Here is a 16,250-nt window from a genome sequence, read left to right as displayed (position 1 = left end):
CCAGGGTCAAGGCCTCCCGTGCACGGTGTTGGAAACAGTGCTTTTAATGCACGAGCCGTGAATGGAATCATATGGTCACTAGTAGCAACACCTAACAGTGCATTCTTTGTTCTTTGTTAGAACAGTGTGTAGGAAATGTATATTATGAGGAGTTATTTTGATGTAGGCACACTGCACCTTATGAATAATGAAAAGAGTGACGTGGACATTGCGGTGTTCTTTGCAGCTCGGGATTGAAGAGCTCGGCGTTCAGACCGGGGGCGGAGCGAGCCATAGAACATGATGCGGTCGTGACGTACACTTCATTCGGGGATCTTTAATCCGCTGCCGCAGCAACGGAGCCGGTATCGAGAGGAGGGGGTAGCGCGCTCGGTCAGGGTAGGATTGCGTACAAAAAGGCAAAATTTTACCGGCCATTGAATGATTGTGTTCATTGCGTAAAACGAAAAAGAAAATTTGGCTGTTTCATCGCTGGCTAAACCCCTCCTCTCTAGCTATTAATTGGGCCAAGATTCGTCTCCCGTATTGTTCCCTCACTTGAGACTGCGAACCTACAACGGCAGATTTCTAACCCGTATTTTCACATCAATAAATGGGTGATTACGGGTGCGGCTTATTACAGGCAGCGAACGTACGCAGCTCCTTCCCTGGTGAACGCGCATTCAGATCCTTCACTTCTCCGGTTTCTCGAGGCCACCGGAGCCCCTGCTCGCCCTTGGTTTCTGGCAGTAGCGTCGCCTTCTCGCCCGCTCGGGTCTCAGCCGCCGCGCATCAGCAAACCATGCACAATGAGCTTGTGAGGGTGACAACAGCACAACGACACCCGTCGCCTGAGAACAACTGCGACAACCACAATATCATCAACAAAACCGGAAAACAAGTCAACGACAGCCAAGCAGGAAAGCAACTGGGTTCCTTCGCGTTGGAATACAACCTCCTGAACCAAATCCAGGACCTGTCCGACTTCGGCGAAGACATTTTCTGTACGACGCAGTATATCTGTGACCTTCAGCACGACCGGAAAACACATCAGCAGTTAAGTCAGCACACTGAGTTTGGCAGCACAGCCTCGCCCCCACCCCGAGGACAAACCAGTCACCTGCCGCAGAAGCAGTCCTTCCCCGTTCTCCGCGTCGCTGACCGCTGCGCACACGCCGGTTCTGATCGAATCAACTGCGATTCAGAGGAGACTGAAGCCGGCGAGGAGCCCGCCGTGCCGCTGTCGCCCGCTAGCGCAAATCCCATCAAGGATCATCTCCAGATGGACTCCGCCATCACCCACCACATCAATAACGGCCATGGCAGCAACACTGGCAATATGTTGTCCGGAGGTCTCGGAGCCGGTTTTCCGAATCTCCAAACCCAAGAGATGCAGAATGCGGGCTCGGCCTCGCCCCCCCTCCTGGGATTCGGGACCCCATGGTCCGTTCAGACAAGCTCCCCACCGCCCTCCGGTCCTAATTCAGCCAATCCCATCCACGCCAACGCGATTAACCACATGCCCAACTCCGAATCTGACAACGGGTTCTACCCGCCCATTCCCGCCTCAATGAACCCGGCCTTCTTCCAGAGTTTCTCGCCAGTGTCCGGGAATCCGTGCGCGGGGATGAACGTGCAGGGCTTCAACAGTCCCTTCTCGCCTCAGATCAACGTCCCCCAGCCGCCACAGAGCCGCCGCTCCCCCGTCAGCCCCCGCAGCCAGCACCAGGGCGCCTACCTGCAGCAGAGGAACAACTATAACCACCACCACCAGGTAAACTGCCCCGCCGGCCGAGGGAGAATATAACAGTCCTTAAGACTAACCATCCATCACCACCACTGGATGGTTGTAAATGAATGGTAAAGTTCTATTTTGTGTAATGTAGAGATTTCACAGGCCATGCCTCCCTGCACTAGGGCCTATGGCATGTTAATTAATTTGTTACTACATGTGTCTGTTTCACCAAGACAGCCCCCTGGTATTGCTCCATGGTAAGCTAACCCCAGCCAGACAGGGCCTCTCTCTCCGAGGACTGTGACAGGGCCTCCAGCCCTCTGCTCTCCAGAGACGCCAGCCTGCAGCTCACACTGCCTCTGGTCTCACGCTGCCTCTGGTCTCACGCTGGCAACAGGCGGCTGGGCCCACTGAGTGTGCGTTTGTGTGTGTGTGTATTCGTGTCGGTGTGTGTGTGTGTGTGTGAATGTGTGCGTGTAGTGTGTATGTCTCTGTGTGGGTGTGGTGGGGGGGGGGGCAGTATCATGGGTGTCGGGGAGGGTCGCTGAAAACGATCGCCTGTTGTCACATATCTTTACACTGTGAGTGGGCACGTGACCGCTGATCCATCCTGATTTCATGTGACCCACTCAGGAGGCTGATAAGTGCTGGGGGGCTGGGGGGGGGCAATTTCACTGTAGGGGGGTGTCTGCAAACATTGTTTTAGCTCTGTAGGACATAAGTGTTGGGTGTGGGATGTTGGGGGTGTGCCTGGGTGTGAGTGTTTGGTGTGTGATGTTGGGGGTGTGGTTGGGTGTGTGTGTGTGTGTGCGCGTGTGTGTGAGTCATACCTAACAGAGAGGACACAACGTTGAAGCCTGTTAGAGTGACACCTCAGTGGATGATTAAACGTGAGACATTCTTTTCCTGACTGTTTCTGTGGGTGATCGTTATGGGAGTGCTATGGAGAGGGGAGAAGGGAGAGAGACAACGACAGAGAGAGAGAGAGAGAGAGAGAGAGAGAGAAGCATAGACAGAGTCAGGAGAGAAAGAAAAAGAGAGAGAAAGAAAGGGAGAGAGTGTGTAATGTGCATGTGTGGTGTTAGTGAGAACGGGAGAGTCAGTATTAGAGTCGAAAGCTCTAATCTTCTTACCATGTCTGCTGCTGGGGGCGCATGCTCAGGGAGGACAGGCTGACAAGCTACCACACACTCAAAGAAACATTCTCTCCCTTCACCTCCTCTGGCCTCCTCTCTCCTCTCTCCTACATCCCCCTCATCCCTCTCACCTCCTCTCTCCTTTCTCTCCTCCTCTCCCCTGTCCCTGCCTTCTCTTCTTCTCTCTGTCCCCCCTCCCCCCCCCCCTCCATCCCTCCCCTCCCTACTCCCTCTCCAGCCCGTGGTGAAGCAGGCTCCCTGGGGTCTCCACCAGGGCAGTGGCTGGTCCTCCGGGGGGGTGTCCTGGGGGCGGGACCAGCGTCGCGGGGGCGGCCTGGGCATGCCCGGCTCCGTCAGCCAGGTGTCTCCCATGAAGAAGCCGTTCTCCAGCACTGTGATCGCCCCACCCAAGTACCCCCGCTCCCCAGGCATGGGGCCCAAGTCCTGGGTGGAGGAGGCCATGTACCACACGGACAGCAACAGCAACTCACTGTTGCCCCACCAGGTAGGGAGGTTCTGTGTGTGGGGGTAGGGAGAGGGGGGTGTGTGTGTGTGTTCGTTTGGGGGGGGGTGGCAGTTGTGTTCGTTTGTGATAATATCACATGTGTGTGGGTTTGGTTGTGTGGTCGTGTGTCTGTCTTGAGTGTGTGTTTGCGGGCGAGACAGAGACAGGAGGGGGCTCTCTCTGGACGCCGCCGTCGTCCAGAGAGAGCGTTCTAGAACAGACAGCTCTCTCGGAGACAACGTTTCTAGAACAGATAACTCCCATCGGGGGAGCATTCGAAAACAGATAACTCCCACAGAGACAACATTCTAGAACAGGAAAGTCTTATTGAAGCAACGTTCTAGAACCGATGACTCCCGCCGGCACAAGGGAGGCAGGGCTGGTGTGGTGGAGCGTGGCCGTTTCAGCTTTCACTCTGAACAGAATGTCCACTCACCCTGTCCTCCGCCATACCACATATTAAACTTCCATGTTTGTGTTCCAAGCTGGGCTTAATTCTGGCCCCCTCCTCCACCTCCCCTTTAAAGCCAGCTATAAGCAGTGTGTGTGTGTGTGTGAGAGTGCGTGTTTGAACCCTGGCCATGTTGGAGTGATCTGTTGTTACACAACCACAGCCTGGAACTGGACCTTTAGTGCCATGCTGGAGTCTCTGGTGCTCTGAGTAACACACACACACACACACAGATACACACAGGGAGAGAAACATGAAACTTGCATACACACAGTGGAGTATCTGACTGCTGGCCCTAGAGTGTGTGTGTGTGTGTATGTGGTCATGTCCTCATGTGGCTCTGCTGATGGGCCAGTTGAGAATTCTCCGTCCATTATACATTCCTGGATCTCTCTCTCTCTTTCCATAGTAAGAGTAACTCTCCTGCATGGCCTCATACATCCACACTTCTTAAGTGAATAAATACGGAAAGAATTTTAATCCGTGCGTGTGCCCACTCTCTCGTGCAACCTCCCCCCCCCTCCCGAGCCAGACCTCAGCTGTGACACACAGAACTACTGTCAGGATACATAGACCAGGGGACATAGTGACACTGTTCAAACCTGTATCTCTCTCCCTCTCTCTCTCTCTCTCTCTCTCTTTCTCTCTCTCTCTCTCTCTCTCTCTCTCTCTCTCTCTCTCTCTCTCTCTCTCTCTCTCTCTCTCTCTCTCTCTCTCTCTCTCTCTCTCTCTCCCTCCCTCCCTCCCTCCTCTCTCTCTCTCTCTCTCTCTCTCTCTCTCACTCTCTCAGGATCGTCCTAGAATGTACGACAGTCTGAACATGCACTCCCTGGAAAGCTCTCTGATTGACATCATGCGGGCCGAGCAGGATCCAATGAAAGGTGAGAATCTTCTTCCTGCTGTGTCAAGGGGAGGGGCCATTGGTTGAAATCCAAAAGATACTGGACTCTTGCTCAGACTAAACACACAGTTATTAGGGGGGTAGTGACCTTTAGCCTCCAGCCTCAAGAGAGATGAATGTTCCGCTAGAACTACTCCTAACTCCTGTTCTTTTTCACATGCAGCCAGGGGTTATGGAAGACGCAGAGGTAAACTTCCTGTTACGTCTGTATGCGTGTCTGTGTGTGTCTACAGCTGATGTTGTGCGTGTGTGTGTGTGTGTGTGTGTGTATTTACAAAACAGTTCATAGTGCTCTTAAACCTTTAGAGCTTTGTTTGTATACCGACATCAGTAGGCTGACCTGCATCCTAGACTGGTCTCCTACAGAACTTAACCCTTTTAGTTGTGTTCCTTAATACTGGACTCACCTGTCCTTCCTGTCCTCTGTCTGGTCTCTCTTCTGGTGTGGTCTCTCCTCTGGTCTCACCTGTCCTTCCTGTCCTCTGTCTGGTCTCTCTTCTGGTGTGGTCTCTCCTCTGGTCTCACCTGTCCTTCCTGTCCTCTCCAGGTCGCTCCTCCCTCTTTCCCATTGAGGACAGTCTCCTTGACGACGGCCATGGTAACCAAGGGGGGCTGGGGCCTCCTTGCTACCCCCACCAGAACGGAGAGCACCTCGAACGCTTCTCCCGCAAGGTGTTTGTGGGGGGGCTGCCCCCCGATATAGACGAAGGTGAGCAGTCTTCCTCTCCTCCTCCTCCTCCTCCTCTCTCCCTTCACCTTCCTCTCCTCCTCCTCTCTTGTTTATCCTCTCCTCCTCCTCTCTTCTCTCTCCCTCCTTCGTCAGTTGTTTATCCTCTGTCTCTCCTCAGATGAGATCACGACCAGCTTCCGGCGTTTCGGTCACCTGGTGGTGGATTGGCCTCACAAGGCTGAGAGCAAGTCCTACTTCCCCCCTAAAGGTACAGCTAACCTCCCCCCCCCCCCCCCCCCACACACACACACACTGTTGACAGCTCACACACACACTCACATGTACATCCACTGATCATGATTGTAATGTGCTGTCAGTGGTTTCCAGCTTGTGTATCTATACCTATCGTTTTACCCGGTCTCCATTTTGTACGCTGTACAGATCCCTGAGTGAGTGTTGTGTGTGTTGCCTAGGTTACGCCTTCCTGCTGTTCCAGGAGGAGAGCTCTGTCCAGGCGCTGATCGAGGCTTGTATTGAGGAGGACGGCAAGCTGTACCTCTGTGTCTCCAGCCCCACTATCAAGGATAAACCTGTTAGTACTGCTCTCTACCTCTACCTCTCTCTCTGTCTAACTCTCTACCTCTCTCTCTCTAACTCTACCTCTCTGTGTCTCTCTGCGTCGGTCTCTCTCCCCCTTTCTTTGTGTCTCTCCATGTCTTTCTCCCTCCCTGTCTCTCTCTCCCTGTCTCTCTCTCTCCTTGTCTCTTTCTCTCCCTTCATCTCTCTCCCTGTCTCTCTCTTTGTCTCTTTCTCTCCCTTCATCTCTCTCTCCCTGTCTTTCTCTCTACCTGTCTCTCTTAAGTGACTTGAAAAATGACTAAAATGACTAAATGTAAATGTAAGTGTGTGTCTTGCAGCTGTTTCAGAGCTGAGACAGCAGAGGCTGTCAGAGATGGCAAGGCATTCTGGTTAATGTGCATATCCATCCCATCCACCCCAGGTCCAGATCCGGCCCTGGAACCTGGGCGACAGTGACTTTGTGATGGACGGCTCCCAGCCTCTCGACCCCCGCAAGACCATCTTCGTGGGGGGGGTGCCCCGGCCGCTCCGAGCAGGTGAGGCCTCTCCTTCAACCCCAGCCCCCGTACCTGTCCACGGGTGTCGGGTCAGCCTGGTAGAGCTGAGGGTTCAGATGAAGAGCTGCTGTGTTTGGATGCTTAGGGGTGCAAAGCTGGCTGTGTGTACTGTAGATCTGTCCCCACACTCTCTCACCTCCCCTCTCCTCCCCCACTCTCTCTCACACCCCCTACTTCGTCTCTCCCCCCTCCTGGTTTGTCACCCTCCCCCCACCCCCATTATTAACGTGCTTCTGTTTCATTAACTCTTTGGTGTCCTCTTTCCACCTTTCTCTCTCTCTCCCTCCCTCTCTCGCTCTTCCTCCCTGTCTCCCTGTCTCCCTCTTCCCCTCTCCCCCTCCCTCCTCTCCCTCTCCAGTGGAGTTGGCCATGATTATGGATCGCCTGTACGGAGGTGTGTGTTACGCCGGCATCGACACCGACCCAGAGCTCAAGTATCCCAAGGGCGCGGGGCGTGTGGCCTTCTCCAATCAGCAGAGCTACATCGCTGCCATCAGCGCCCGATTTGTCCAGCTGCAACACGGAGACATTGACAAGCGGGTAAGCTCCCCCCCCCCCTTCATCTTTCCAATCAGCAGAGAGACAAAGACAATCTCTCCAATCAGCAGACATACAGACTCTCTTTAGTTAAGAGAGAGCCAGACAGAGTGGTTGAGAGTGTTGCTTGCTGAAGTCTTTGTTTATGTGGCATCTTAATCAGCACTGTTCTGTCAGCGTTTGGTTGTCATGGCGATGAAAAGTATTGTTGTTATTGAATATGTATTTTCTCTGTCTCCTACTTGTGTTTCTCCTTCCTCGTCCTCCTCCTCCTTCTCCACCCCCGAACCTCTCTCCTCCCTTTCCCTCCTCTCCCTCTCCTCCCCCCCTCCTCCTCCTCCTCCCACCCCCAGGTGGAGGTGAAGCCCTACGTCCTTGACGACCAGCTGTGTGACGAGTGCCAGGGAGCCCGCTGTGGGGGCAAGTTCGCTCCGTTCTTCTGCGCCAACGTCACCTGTCTGCAGTACTACTGTGATTTCTGCTGGGCCAACATCCACTCGCGCGCCGGCCGCGAGTTCCACAAGCCACTGGTCAAGGAGGGCGCAGACCGCCCCCGACAGATCCACTTCCGCTGGAACTGAGGTGGCGTGGGGGGGCGTGGGGGGGCATCCAGGAATTAAAGACAGACAGGCAGGAAGTGATGCGCAGACAGACAGGAAGTGTGTCACTCTGCCTGTCCTCCCCCTAAGCTATCAGTATAAAAGACATAAATACTATACAGTATGTCGATATATATACAGTCTGTATCTTTTGTAGCAGCCAAACAGTACAAGCCTCAGTTTTTCACCAAAATCCCGTTCCCATCTCAGGCTCCAACAACACTTTTGTGGTACTTTCATGTTTTGTAAGAGAGGACATTTAAAAAAAAACAAAAAATAATAGATTGCGTTTTTGTAGTTTTTCAAATTATTTTTATATATTTAAGGTAGATATGAGAATGTTGTTGCATGGGGGGGCAGCCTGTCTCTGTCTGTCTGTGAGTCTTGCTGCTGCTAGCTGCTCTCTAGAAAGTATAGCGCTTTCTGGGAAATCCTTGATTCTACAATCTCACCCCAGGTCCTTACCAAAGGTAGCTAAACATTAGGAAACATAAAAGTGATACATTTCGCAAAAACTTTAACTTGCTAGTTCTGTTTTCACTGTCTCCTGATTTCAGAACAGGTTAACAACAGCTAAAGTTGATATCTGCTGTAGTTAATGATATCTATAGTTCCTAATGATCTATTAGCTAATGGTTTATTTCAGCGAGTCAGCTATATCTGTGCTCACGTTGACCCGAAAAATCATACCTCAAAATACAAATCTGGTTTGTACTAAGCTCTATTTAAAAATGTTTTATCACAAGCTATATTAGAAGCTTTGCTGCTATGTTACTATATGAATGGAAGTGTTATAGTTGACCACACCTGCAGTCAGAGGGCATAGGCCTCACACTATTAGCCTGGCAGGGTTGAATAGGAAAATCAAGGTGCATGTTTGTGTCATCACACCTGCATGAGGAATAGTTTCCAACACACAGCAGAGATGGGAGCACATACACCACTCACATCCTACCAATAAATATTAAGCCCAGGCAGAATAGCATGGTCAATATTTCCTGAAGCCAAGGTTGTACGATATTTAAACAGTTAATCAACAGATAGCGTGTAACTCAAATACGTAAAAAAAAATGGTTGAAAAAAATATATCTTGCATGCGTTGATGTTTCCATGTGGTTTGATCCGTTTACATGATACAAAACCCGATACTGGTTGTTGTGTACATTCGTGAAGGCCGCCATTTTGTGACCCTGGTGAGAATCAGGGTGTTCGGCTTAGTGTCTGTGTCTGTGTTGTTCAGTGCCGTCTGTGGCGTTGTCAGTGTGGATTCAGGTGTTAGATGAATTCAATCTATATGTAGCACAGAAAGACAACATCGAAACAGTTTTGCCCTTAATCCCTTCCCCCCTTTAATAATTACCAAGGTTACCGCACTGTACTGTAGCCTGTCAGACTGTTGTAGGTATCCCAAGCAGCCACACCCTTGAGGACCAGAGAGAGACCAGATACCAGAGAGAGACCAGCATGTGTGTGTGTGTCCTGGTCTGTGACGTGGGTCTCTCCTGCTGTGTTCTGGGTGGGTGTCAGCTGGTGTCAGCTCTCTAACTGTCTACTGTTACTCTCCACGTAGGAGACAAGATCTTTATCTCCACTAAGCAGATCTTTATTTATTCACGTACTTGATTGATTAATTTATTTGTGACAGTCACTGTCACCCCCTCCCAATCCCTTGTCCTCCTCTCTCTCTCTCTCTCTCTCTCTCTCTCTCTCTCTCTCTCTCTCTCTCTCTCTCTCTCTCTCTCTCCCTTCCCTGTCTGTCACCAGTATTTATAAAGGATTATGCACTCGTTTTCCTATCCCCCTTTCTCTGCCGTCCACTGTAGGTCCTCTTAATTCTGCAGAGTCTCTCTGTTTATTGAGGACATTAGCGTTAATCCGACTGCTACCTACCTATTTAAAAATCCACCAGATGATTTATTTACTTGATATAAGTTTAAGAAGTAGAAGCGAGAGATGTTGTGGTTCTTAGGTTTTCTATGTTCCGCCAATGAAGCAGTGATGTGCTATTTTCAAATATATAATGTGTTTTTGGGAAGGGAGTGACAAAGTTGCTGATGTATGCTGAGTGCTGACGTCTCTGACCCCCGCCCGCCCTGACCCCCCTCCTGAAGCACCCCCCTCCCACGTTCCCCCCCCCCTCCCCCCCAGCAGAAGGCGTTACTCCAAGCTCTCCATTGTCCTGCAACTCTGCACTTCCTGTTGTGTTGGTGAGGATGGTGTCCTATTTTCTGTGTCGAACACTGTTACTTTGTATGTGCGTCTTTGTTTTTTGTATGAATCATATTTATTTCACTATTTTTGTAGTCAGATAACTATTTGATTTTGATTGTATTTTTCTATTTTGATTGGGTTGTTGTTCTGTTGTGTGTCCCCTTGTATTTGATTAACTTGGCGGGGTTCTGTTCAAAGATACCAATAACCGTGTTGTTATAATATGATATAATATATAAGTACACATTTTGTTTGAAGGAATAAAACATCGTAGGTTGTAATATTCATGGAAGACACTTGAGATTCTCTGTATGAAAGCCTTTGGTTGGCTCCACTCATAGACACTCTAAAACTTGAATATAACACATTTTGAAAGGCTGGATTACCTCGAATCTGTGTTGTGACGTGCAATACTGTTTCTAATGTTTGTATAAAAAGTATGAATTACAGTGTAAACCTTTTTAATGCAGAATTATTTTTTTCATTGCATATTTTGCAAATTTCTGATCCAGTGTCATTTTTTACTGTCAGAAAAGAAAACCCCTTTTTTTCATTGCAACTATTTTTAAATCCAGATATCTTTGTACTGATGTAAATGATTGTAGTTATTTTAGTGTTTTGCTAACAAATGGACCGACTTTTCATGCATATTTCTATTTTATTTTATTCTGTTTTATTCCGTTTTTTATTTCACTAAATAGGAGTTCTTTTAATAAGTTTTCATATTAAGTATCATTGATATAATTTGATATTCAGTATTTTTATGTGAAAAAAAGAATATATATATAATTTAAAGATTGCTGATGGCTAAGATATTATTTTATGTTTAATTATTTTTAAATCAAAATCTTTGTAATATTATTGTTAAAGTAACTAATTTCTAAATCAGAGTCTGTGTATAGATTCACAAAAAAAGTGGTTTATGGGGTGTTTATGGATTGTAATTACTGACTGGTTCTTTGATATGCAAAATGAATATCATGTCGATTTTTATTTTTGTTTCGTATTTAAATGGGATGATTGATAACAATCTTTTTGCTTTGATTTCCTGAATAAAGACCCGTTCTGTTGGAACACGTGATGGCAGATGTTTCTCTGTGAATGTTGCGTCAGACCCATTCCCCAGTGCACTGGTTTACTAAACACCCCCCAGCCTACAGTCCTACAAACACTACCCCCCCAACCCAACACCTCCAGCCCTTACCCCCCTTCTCACCCCTCCCCACCCAACCCTACCCCCCAGACCAGGTAAGGTATCCACCTATAGACGATCAGGAAGGTATTAAATATTTGTGTGTTTTGACAGAAGGGCAGGTGTGACAGGGTGACAGTGGAAGGTGGGGGTCGAGTGCCGGTTTGTTTTTCAACTCCACAGCTGTGTTTCCTCATAGAGGGCTGGGTCTCCAGGGTAACAGAAACATAGCAACAGTTCCTCTGCGGCTCTGTAGCACCATCTAGTGTATGCTTTCTGCACCTGCAGTTTAGAACTGTCACGTGGTCATACAGTACATGCTACAACACATAGATTTTTAGGAAGAGTTAACTTCCTTCTGTCTTCAGTCAATTCAAATTCTCTGCTTGGAATATTTACTTACATTGTGAACACCTCAGAACTGGTCTTGTAGTTTTGATTTGGTTCCACTGATTCTGAGTCACTTATTTGATGTTTGTTAGGACCAGCTGGGGCTGGGGTTTAGGAAGGGGAGAGGCTGGGAGGGGGGAGAGGAGGAGAGGAGTGATTGGGAGGAGGGATGAGAGTGCGGAGGGAGGGAGGGGAATAGTTGGAAGGGGGGAGGAGAGGGGAAGGAGAGGAATGGTTGGGAGGGGAGAGGGGGAGGAAGAGAGGAGAGGTTGGGAGGGGAGAGAAGAATGGGAGGAGAGGGAGAGAGGAGTGGTTGGGGTGAGAGAGGGGGAGGAGGAGAGGAGTGGCTGGGAGAGGAGAGGTGGAGGAGAGGGGAGGGGAGGTTGGGAGACGGCTGCTGTCCCACTGAAGCAGAACTCTGAGAACATAGATGTCGTGTTTCACACACATTTTGGAGAACGGGGGAGACACATAGACGACAGGAGAGATACAGGAGAGGTTCAGACACAGAAAGGAGAGGTAGAGAGACCAAGAGGAGAGATAGAGAGAGAGAGAGAGAGAGAGAGAGAGAGAGAGAGAGAGGAGAGGAGAGGTAGAGAGACCAAGAGAAGAGGTAGAGAGAGAGAGAGGAGATGTTGATAGACTGACATGTTGGCCAACAGGACACTAGCCTGCCTGGAGTGACAATTCACCTGCAGAACCTACAACTGTGAGGTGAGAGCGTGCTATCTTCTTACTGCATCACGTCTAGCGTGTCATTTAGCACTTTAATCCAAAGCAGCGTACAAATTAATCATGTTGAATGTACAGCAGAAAATCAAGGAGCAGTGCATAGTTCCAACATTATTTCAGTATTGCAGTTCAAGGAACAGTCTGTCTTTTCTCAGTAGACACTTTTATCCAAAGCTATGAATGAGGAAGGGAGGAATGATGACGTTTGTGTTCAACAGCTTTTATCTGAAGGGCAACATTCATTGGGTGATTCAAACCTGCCACCTGTTGATCTGCAGTCAAATGCTCTAGAACTGTGCTACACCCATCCCATGTGACAGAACACAGGAAGCATGTTGTTTAGATGTGTTTAGTAAAGTAACTGACAAGGACAATGTTTCACCTCAGCAATAACTGCGATGGAATACATTTCCCTTTTTTAACTCACACTTTAAGGATCCTTTTCACTCTCCTTGTGTGTTGAACAGCAAGCATGATGTCTGTGTGTGTTTTTGTGTGAGAATCAATGTTTTTTCTGCATGGTTTCTTCTCTGCGTTGGTTGAGTGTGGGCGTGTTGGGTGTGTGTGTGGTGGGGAGGGGCTGGGGGGGAGCGTGTGTGTGTGTGTGTGTGTGTGTTAGACCAGGGTTGGTGTTCTAGGCCATTCCCAAGATGACATCAATTCTGCGAGGCGGAAATGGTGGGCGGGGATTCTCACAGAGAGAACCTCACGCTGGCTCCATGCCGACATGGTTACCTCACATGTCCAAAATACACCACTGAGGATAGCCTTGAGCTGAAACAGCCCTCATTAACACACGAGACATATCTGTTTCCATTCATGACTGGCATCACATACATACAGGGATGAGTCTAGCACTGTATGCCTGCCTGCCTGTCTGTCTGTCGTCTGCCTGACTGTGTTTGCCTGCCTGTCTGTCTGTCCGTCTGCCTGTCTATCTGTCTGTCTGTCTATTCCTTAGTTTGTGTCTACACTAATTGAAGTATTGGACACAGATCATTCATGTTGTGTGTGTCTCTCTCTATCTCTCTCTCTTTGAACTATGCAACAGTATCCAGACAGAACTCTAGTTTTAATATGAACTAATGAAAATAGTTCACTGAAAGGTTCCTCCATAGAGCTGCCAAGGGTTAGTGTGCACGTTTGTGTTTTCCAGCCTGTGTTTCAGTCGCTGTGAGGTTCCTCTAACACAACAGCTGTTATGTCAGGCCAGTGGAATGCTTGGCAGAGGGGGCTGAGCTTTCTCCAGCTTCAGATGCTCAAACATGACATGTGGAAGGTTGACGAGGGGAACCCAGAGAGGGAAACGTTTGGGAGGGTCTCGGAGAGAGAGAGAGCTGCAGCTCTCATTTACATTTTACATTTACATTTAGTCATTTAGCAGACGCTCTTATCCAGAGCGACTTACAGTAAGTACAGGGACATTACCCCGAGGCAAGTAGGGTGAAGTGCCTTGCCCAAGGACACAACCTCATTTGGCACGGCCGGGAATCGAACTGGCGGATTAGTAGCCCGATTCCCTAACCGCTCAGCCGCCTGACTCCCTCTCATGGTAGTTCACTTGAGCAAAATGCCATAAGAAATAACTTGTGTTTGTTTCTTTGTTTTACCATCCCCCCCACTCTCCTTCCCTTGTGGTGAATCTAAGGCTGTTCCATTTATCTCCCTGCCTCTGCTATTTGTTTAAGGCTCTTCCATTTATCTCCATTTATGTCTAAGGCTGTTCCATCTCCGCCGCTCTGCTGCAGGGTGCAGAATGTGGGCGCTGGTGGGCGTGGCCTGTCTGTGCCAGTGTGTAATTGGGCAGCTGGCGAAGGCGAAGGAAGTTGCACCCCGTCTGGTCTGCAGCGTTCCGGGGTTGCCGGGGGCGCCGGGCAAGCCCGGGCCCAGCGGGGGGGCGGGGGCGGAGGGCCAGGTGGGGATCCCCGGGAGAGACGGCAGGGACGGACGCAAGGGGGAGAAGGGGGAGAAGGGGGACGCAGGTACGCTGACGACCACACACACCCTCACCCCTGCCTGACTAGGAGGTTATTAAAAATGCCTGCCTGCCTGTCTACCTACCTGTCTGTCTGATGTCCTTGTCATAACGACAATTTTAATGCTGGACTGAGTTTGTTGCTATGCCGGCCCAAGCGTTTCTGGTATCCTTTCTGATATCAATGAGACGATGTATTACTGTCCAATCACTGACATACTTTTTACCAACTTTTTAAGTTTTACCAACATGGACTCCTTCTTGCAGGCATCACTTGTGATGACAGGTCCCTCATCCTTCCTCTCCAGTCTGTCCCCCCCCTCCCCCCACCTATGGAAGGATCCAGACAGTGATATATAATAGGGGGCAAAGCTGCCATGAGGACAGAGATAAATCACTGTCTATAAAGGTTTTATATAGAGATCATCTTCCTGCATCTGCAGGCGAGCTGTGATTGCCAGGTGGAAGGATGAACACACCTGGGATTTCCATGATGTCATTAGATTACAATCCTGGCAGACGCTATCTCTGTTAACACACATACTGTACACACACCATACCCTTGTCAAAACTGATAAGAAACCAGAAGTGCTTAGTTCTAACAGGGTTTCAGTGCTTGGAGTCAACTAACTCTTTGTATTTGCCAGGCACAGTGAAAAGTAACACATCTCCACTACCAGGGTGCAACAACAACAGCGTCTGAACTACAGTTCATCTTGTGTTTCAGGTGTGAAGGGACGTGTGGGGCCAACGGGTAGGCATGGTGACCGGGGGGACCGGGGGCCAGGGGGAAAGAGAGGCCCCGGGGGAGAGCAAGGAGTCCCGGGCCCCACGGGGGCCCACGGCCCCCATGCCCAGAAGGGGGACCGGGGCCCCCGAGGCCAACGGGGGACCCCGGGCGTCTGCAGGTGTGGCAGCCTGGTGCCCAAAGCAGCCTTCTCCGTCGGCATCACCAGCAGCTACCCAGCTGAGAAGACGCCCATCAGGTTCAACAAGGTCCTCTTCAACGAGGGGGGCCACTACAACCCGGACACGGGCAAGTTCATCTGCGCCTACCCGGGCGTCTACTACTTCTCCTACGACATCACCCTGGCCGACAAGCACCTGGCCATCGGCCTTGTGCAGAATGGGCAGTACCGTATCAAGACCTTCGACGCCAACACGGGGAACCACGACGTGGCGTCCGGTTCCACCGTGATGTTCCTGAACCCTGAGGACGAGGTGTGGCTGGAGATCTTCTTTAAGGACCAGAACGGCCTGTTCTCCGACCCGGGCTGGTCCGATAGTCTCTTCTCTGGGTTCCTGCTCTACGCCGACACCATTTACCTCGACACACTGTCTGAGGACTATGCTTAGATAGATATTTAATAGATATTCTAGAAAGTACTATTCTATTATCTTAGAGTGGAGTGAAGGGAGGGGAAGGACTGGAGATTGTAGTATTCACATCATTTTAAATGTTCTTATTTATGACCTGTATTATTAATCACAGCATCTAGCAGAATACATTAAATCTCTTCATAATATTCATGCGTTTTTTAGGTATGTCATTACCATAGTATGATATCATTGTTGTGATGTGATGTCACTGTCGTAGTATGATGTCATGTGTTTACTCTTTAATCATTGAGACAAACTTAATCTGTTACACAGGAGGGAGTTTATAGGGCCATTCAGTCACCACTAAGTACATAGCGTTTTGGTGGTGTGCAGTGGCGGTCCTAGCACATTTGGCACCCCGGGCAAGGTTTTCCCCTGCACCCCCCCCCCCCCACACACACACACACACACACACACACACACACACACACGCACACACACACACACGGCTCGAAGTTCATCCATGCCGCCCCCCTCCCCAACCCAGTAAACGGCACAATGGTTTTGAACACACAAACGCACTACCTTTTCTACGCCAGCAGAGGGCGCCATACACAAAAATGCAGGAAAATGCCGCCCCTCTCTTCATGCCGCCCCGGGTGGCTTCCCGGTTCAATAGTATGCAGCTCTCCGGCTCTGCAGGTACATGCTACTCGCCCGGTTCGCCCGTGCCTAGAACTGCCCCTGAAGGAAGTAGCCTATAAACTTGATTGTAAAATAT

The 16,250-nt window shown here is 49.7% G+C and overlaps 2 protein-coding genes across 2 annotated transcripts; both read left to right on the top strand.

Annotated features, from left to right (window-relative positions):
* Positions 1-303: 303 nt before the first annotated feature.
* On the top strand, positions 304-10,934 carry cpeb2 (cytoplasmic polyadenylation element binding protein 2). Its single transcript, XM_062450524.1, has 10 exons — positions 304-1,753; positions 3,089-3,355; positions 4,597-4,687; positions 4,871-4,894; positions 5,255-5,416; positions 5,556-5,645; positions 5,851-5,969; positions 6,378-6,492; positions 6,872-7,053; positions 7,404-10,934. The coding sequence occupies exons 1-10, from the start codon at positions 593-595 to the stop codon at positions 7,629-7,631; spliced, it is 2,439 nt and encodes an 812-aa protein (XP_062306508.1). The 5' UTR covers positions 304-592; the 3' UTR covers positions 7,632-10,934.
* Positions 10,935-11,804: 870 nt separating this feature from the next.
* LOC134011127 (complement C1q tumor necrosis factor-related protein 7) lies at positions 11,805-15,666 on the top strand. The gene is made up of 3 exons (XM_062450596.1): positions 11,805-12,156; positions 13,894-14,156; positions 14,877-15,666. The coding sequence occupies exons 2-3, from the start codon at positions 13,931-13,933 to the stop codon at positions 15,503-15,505; spliced, it is 855 nt and encodes a 284-aa protein (XP_062306580.1). The 5' UTR covers positions 11,805-12,156; positions 13,894-13,930; the 3' UTR covers positions 15,506-15,666.
* The last annotated feature ends 584 nt before the right edge of the window (positions 15,667-16,250 follow it).

This window comes from Osmerus eperlanus, chromosome 24 (genome assembly GCF_963692335.1).
Source record: "Osmerus eperlanus chromosome 24, fOsmEpe2.1, whole genome shotgun sequence".
Classification (NCBI taxonomy): domain Eukaryota; kingdom Metazoa; phylum Chordata; class Actinopteri; order Osmeriformes; family Osmeridae; genus Osmerus; species Osmerus eperlanus.
Note: the sequence above shows the minus strand (reverse complement) of the source record. Positions and strands in the feature narration are given on the sequence as shown.

Bases quoted from the DNA above. Each gene is read 5' to 3' on its own strand.
- LOC134011127 (XM_062450596.1), top strand. From the start codon at position 13,931: ATGTGGGCGCTGGTGGGCGTGGCCTGTCTGTGCCAGTGTGTAATTGGG. The intron at 14,157-14,876 runs GTACGCTGACGA...CTTGTGTTTCAG, and splicing joins GGGGGAGAAGGGGGACGCAG to GTGTGAAGGGACGTGTGGGG.
- cpeb2 (XM_062450524.1), top strand. From the start codon at position 593: ATGGGTGATTACGGGTGCGGCTTATTACAGGCAGCGAACGTACGCAGC. The intron at 5,417-5,555 runs GTGAGCAGTCTT...GTCTCTCCTCAG, and splicing joins GCCCCCCGATATAGACGAAG to ATGAGATCACGACCAGCTTC. The intron at 6,493-6,871 runs GTGAGGCCTCTC...CTCCCTCTCCAG, and splicing joins GCCCCGGCCGCTCCGAGCAG to TGGAGTTGGCCATGATTATG.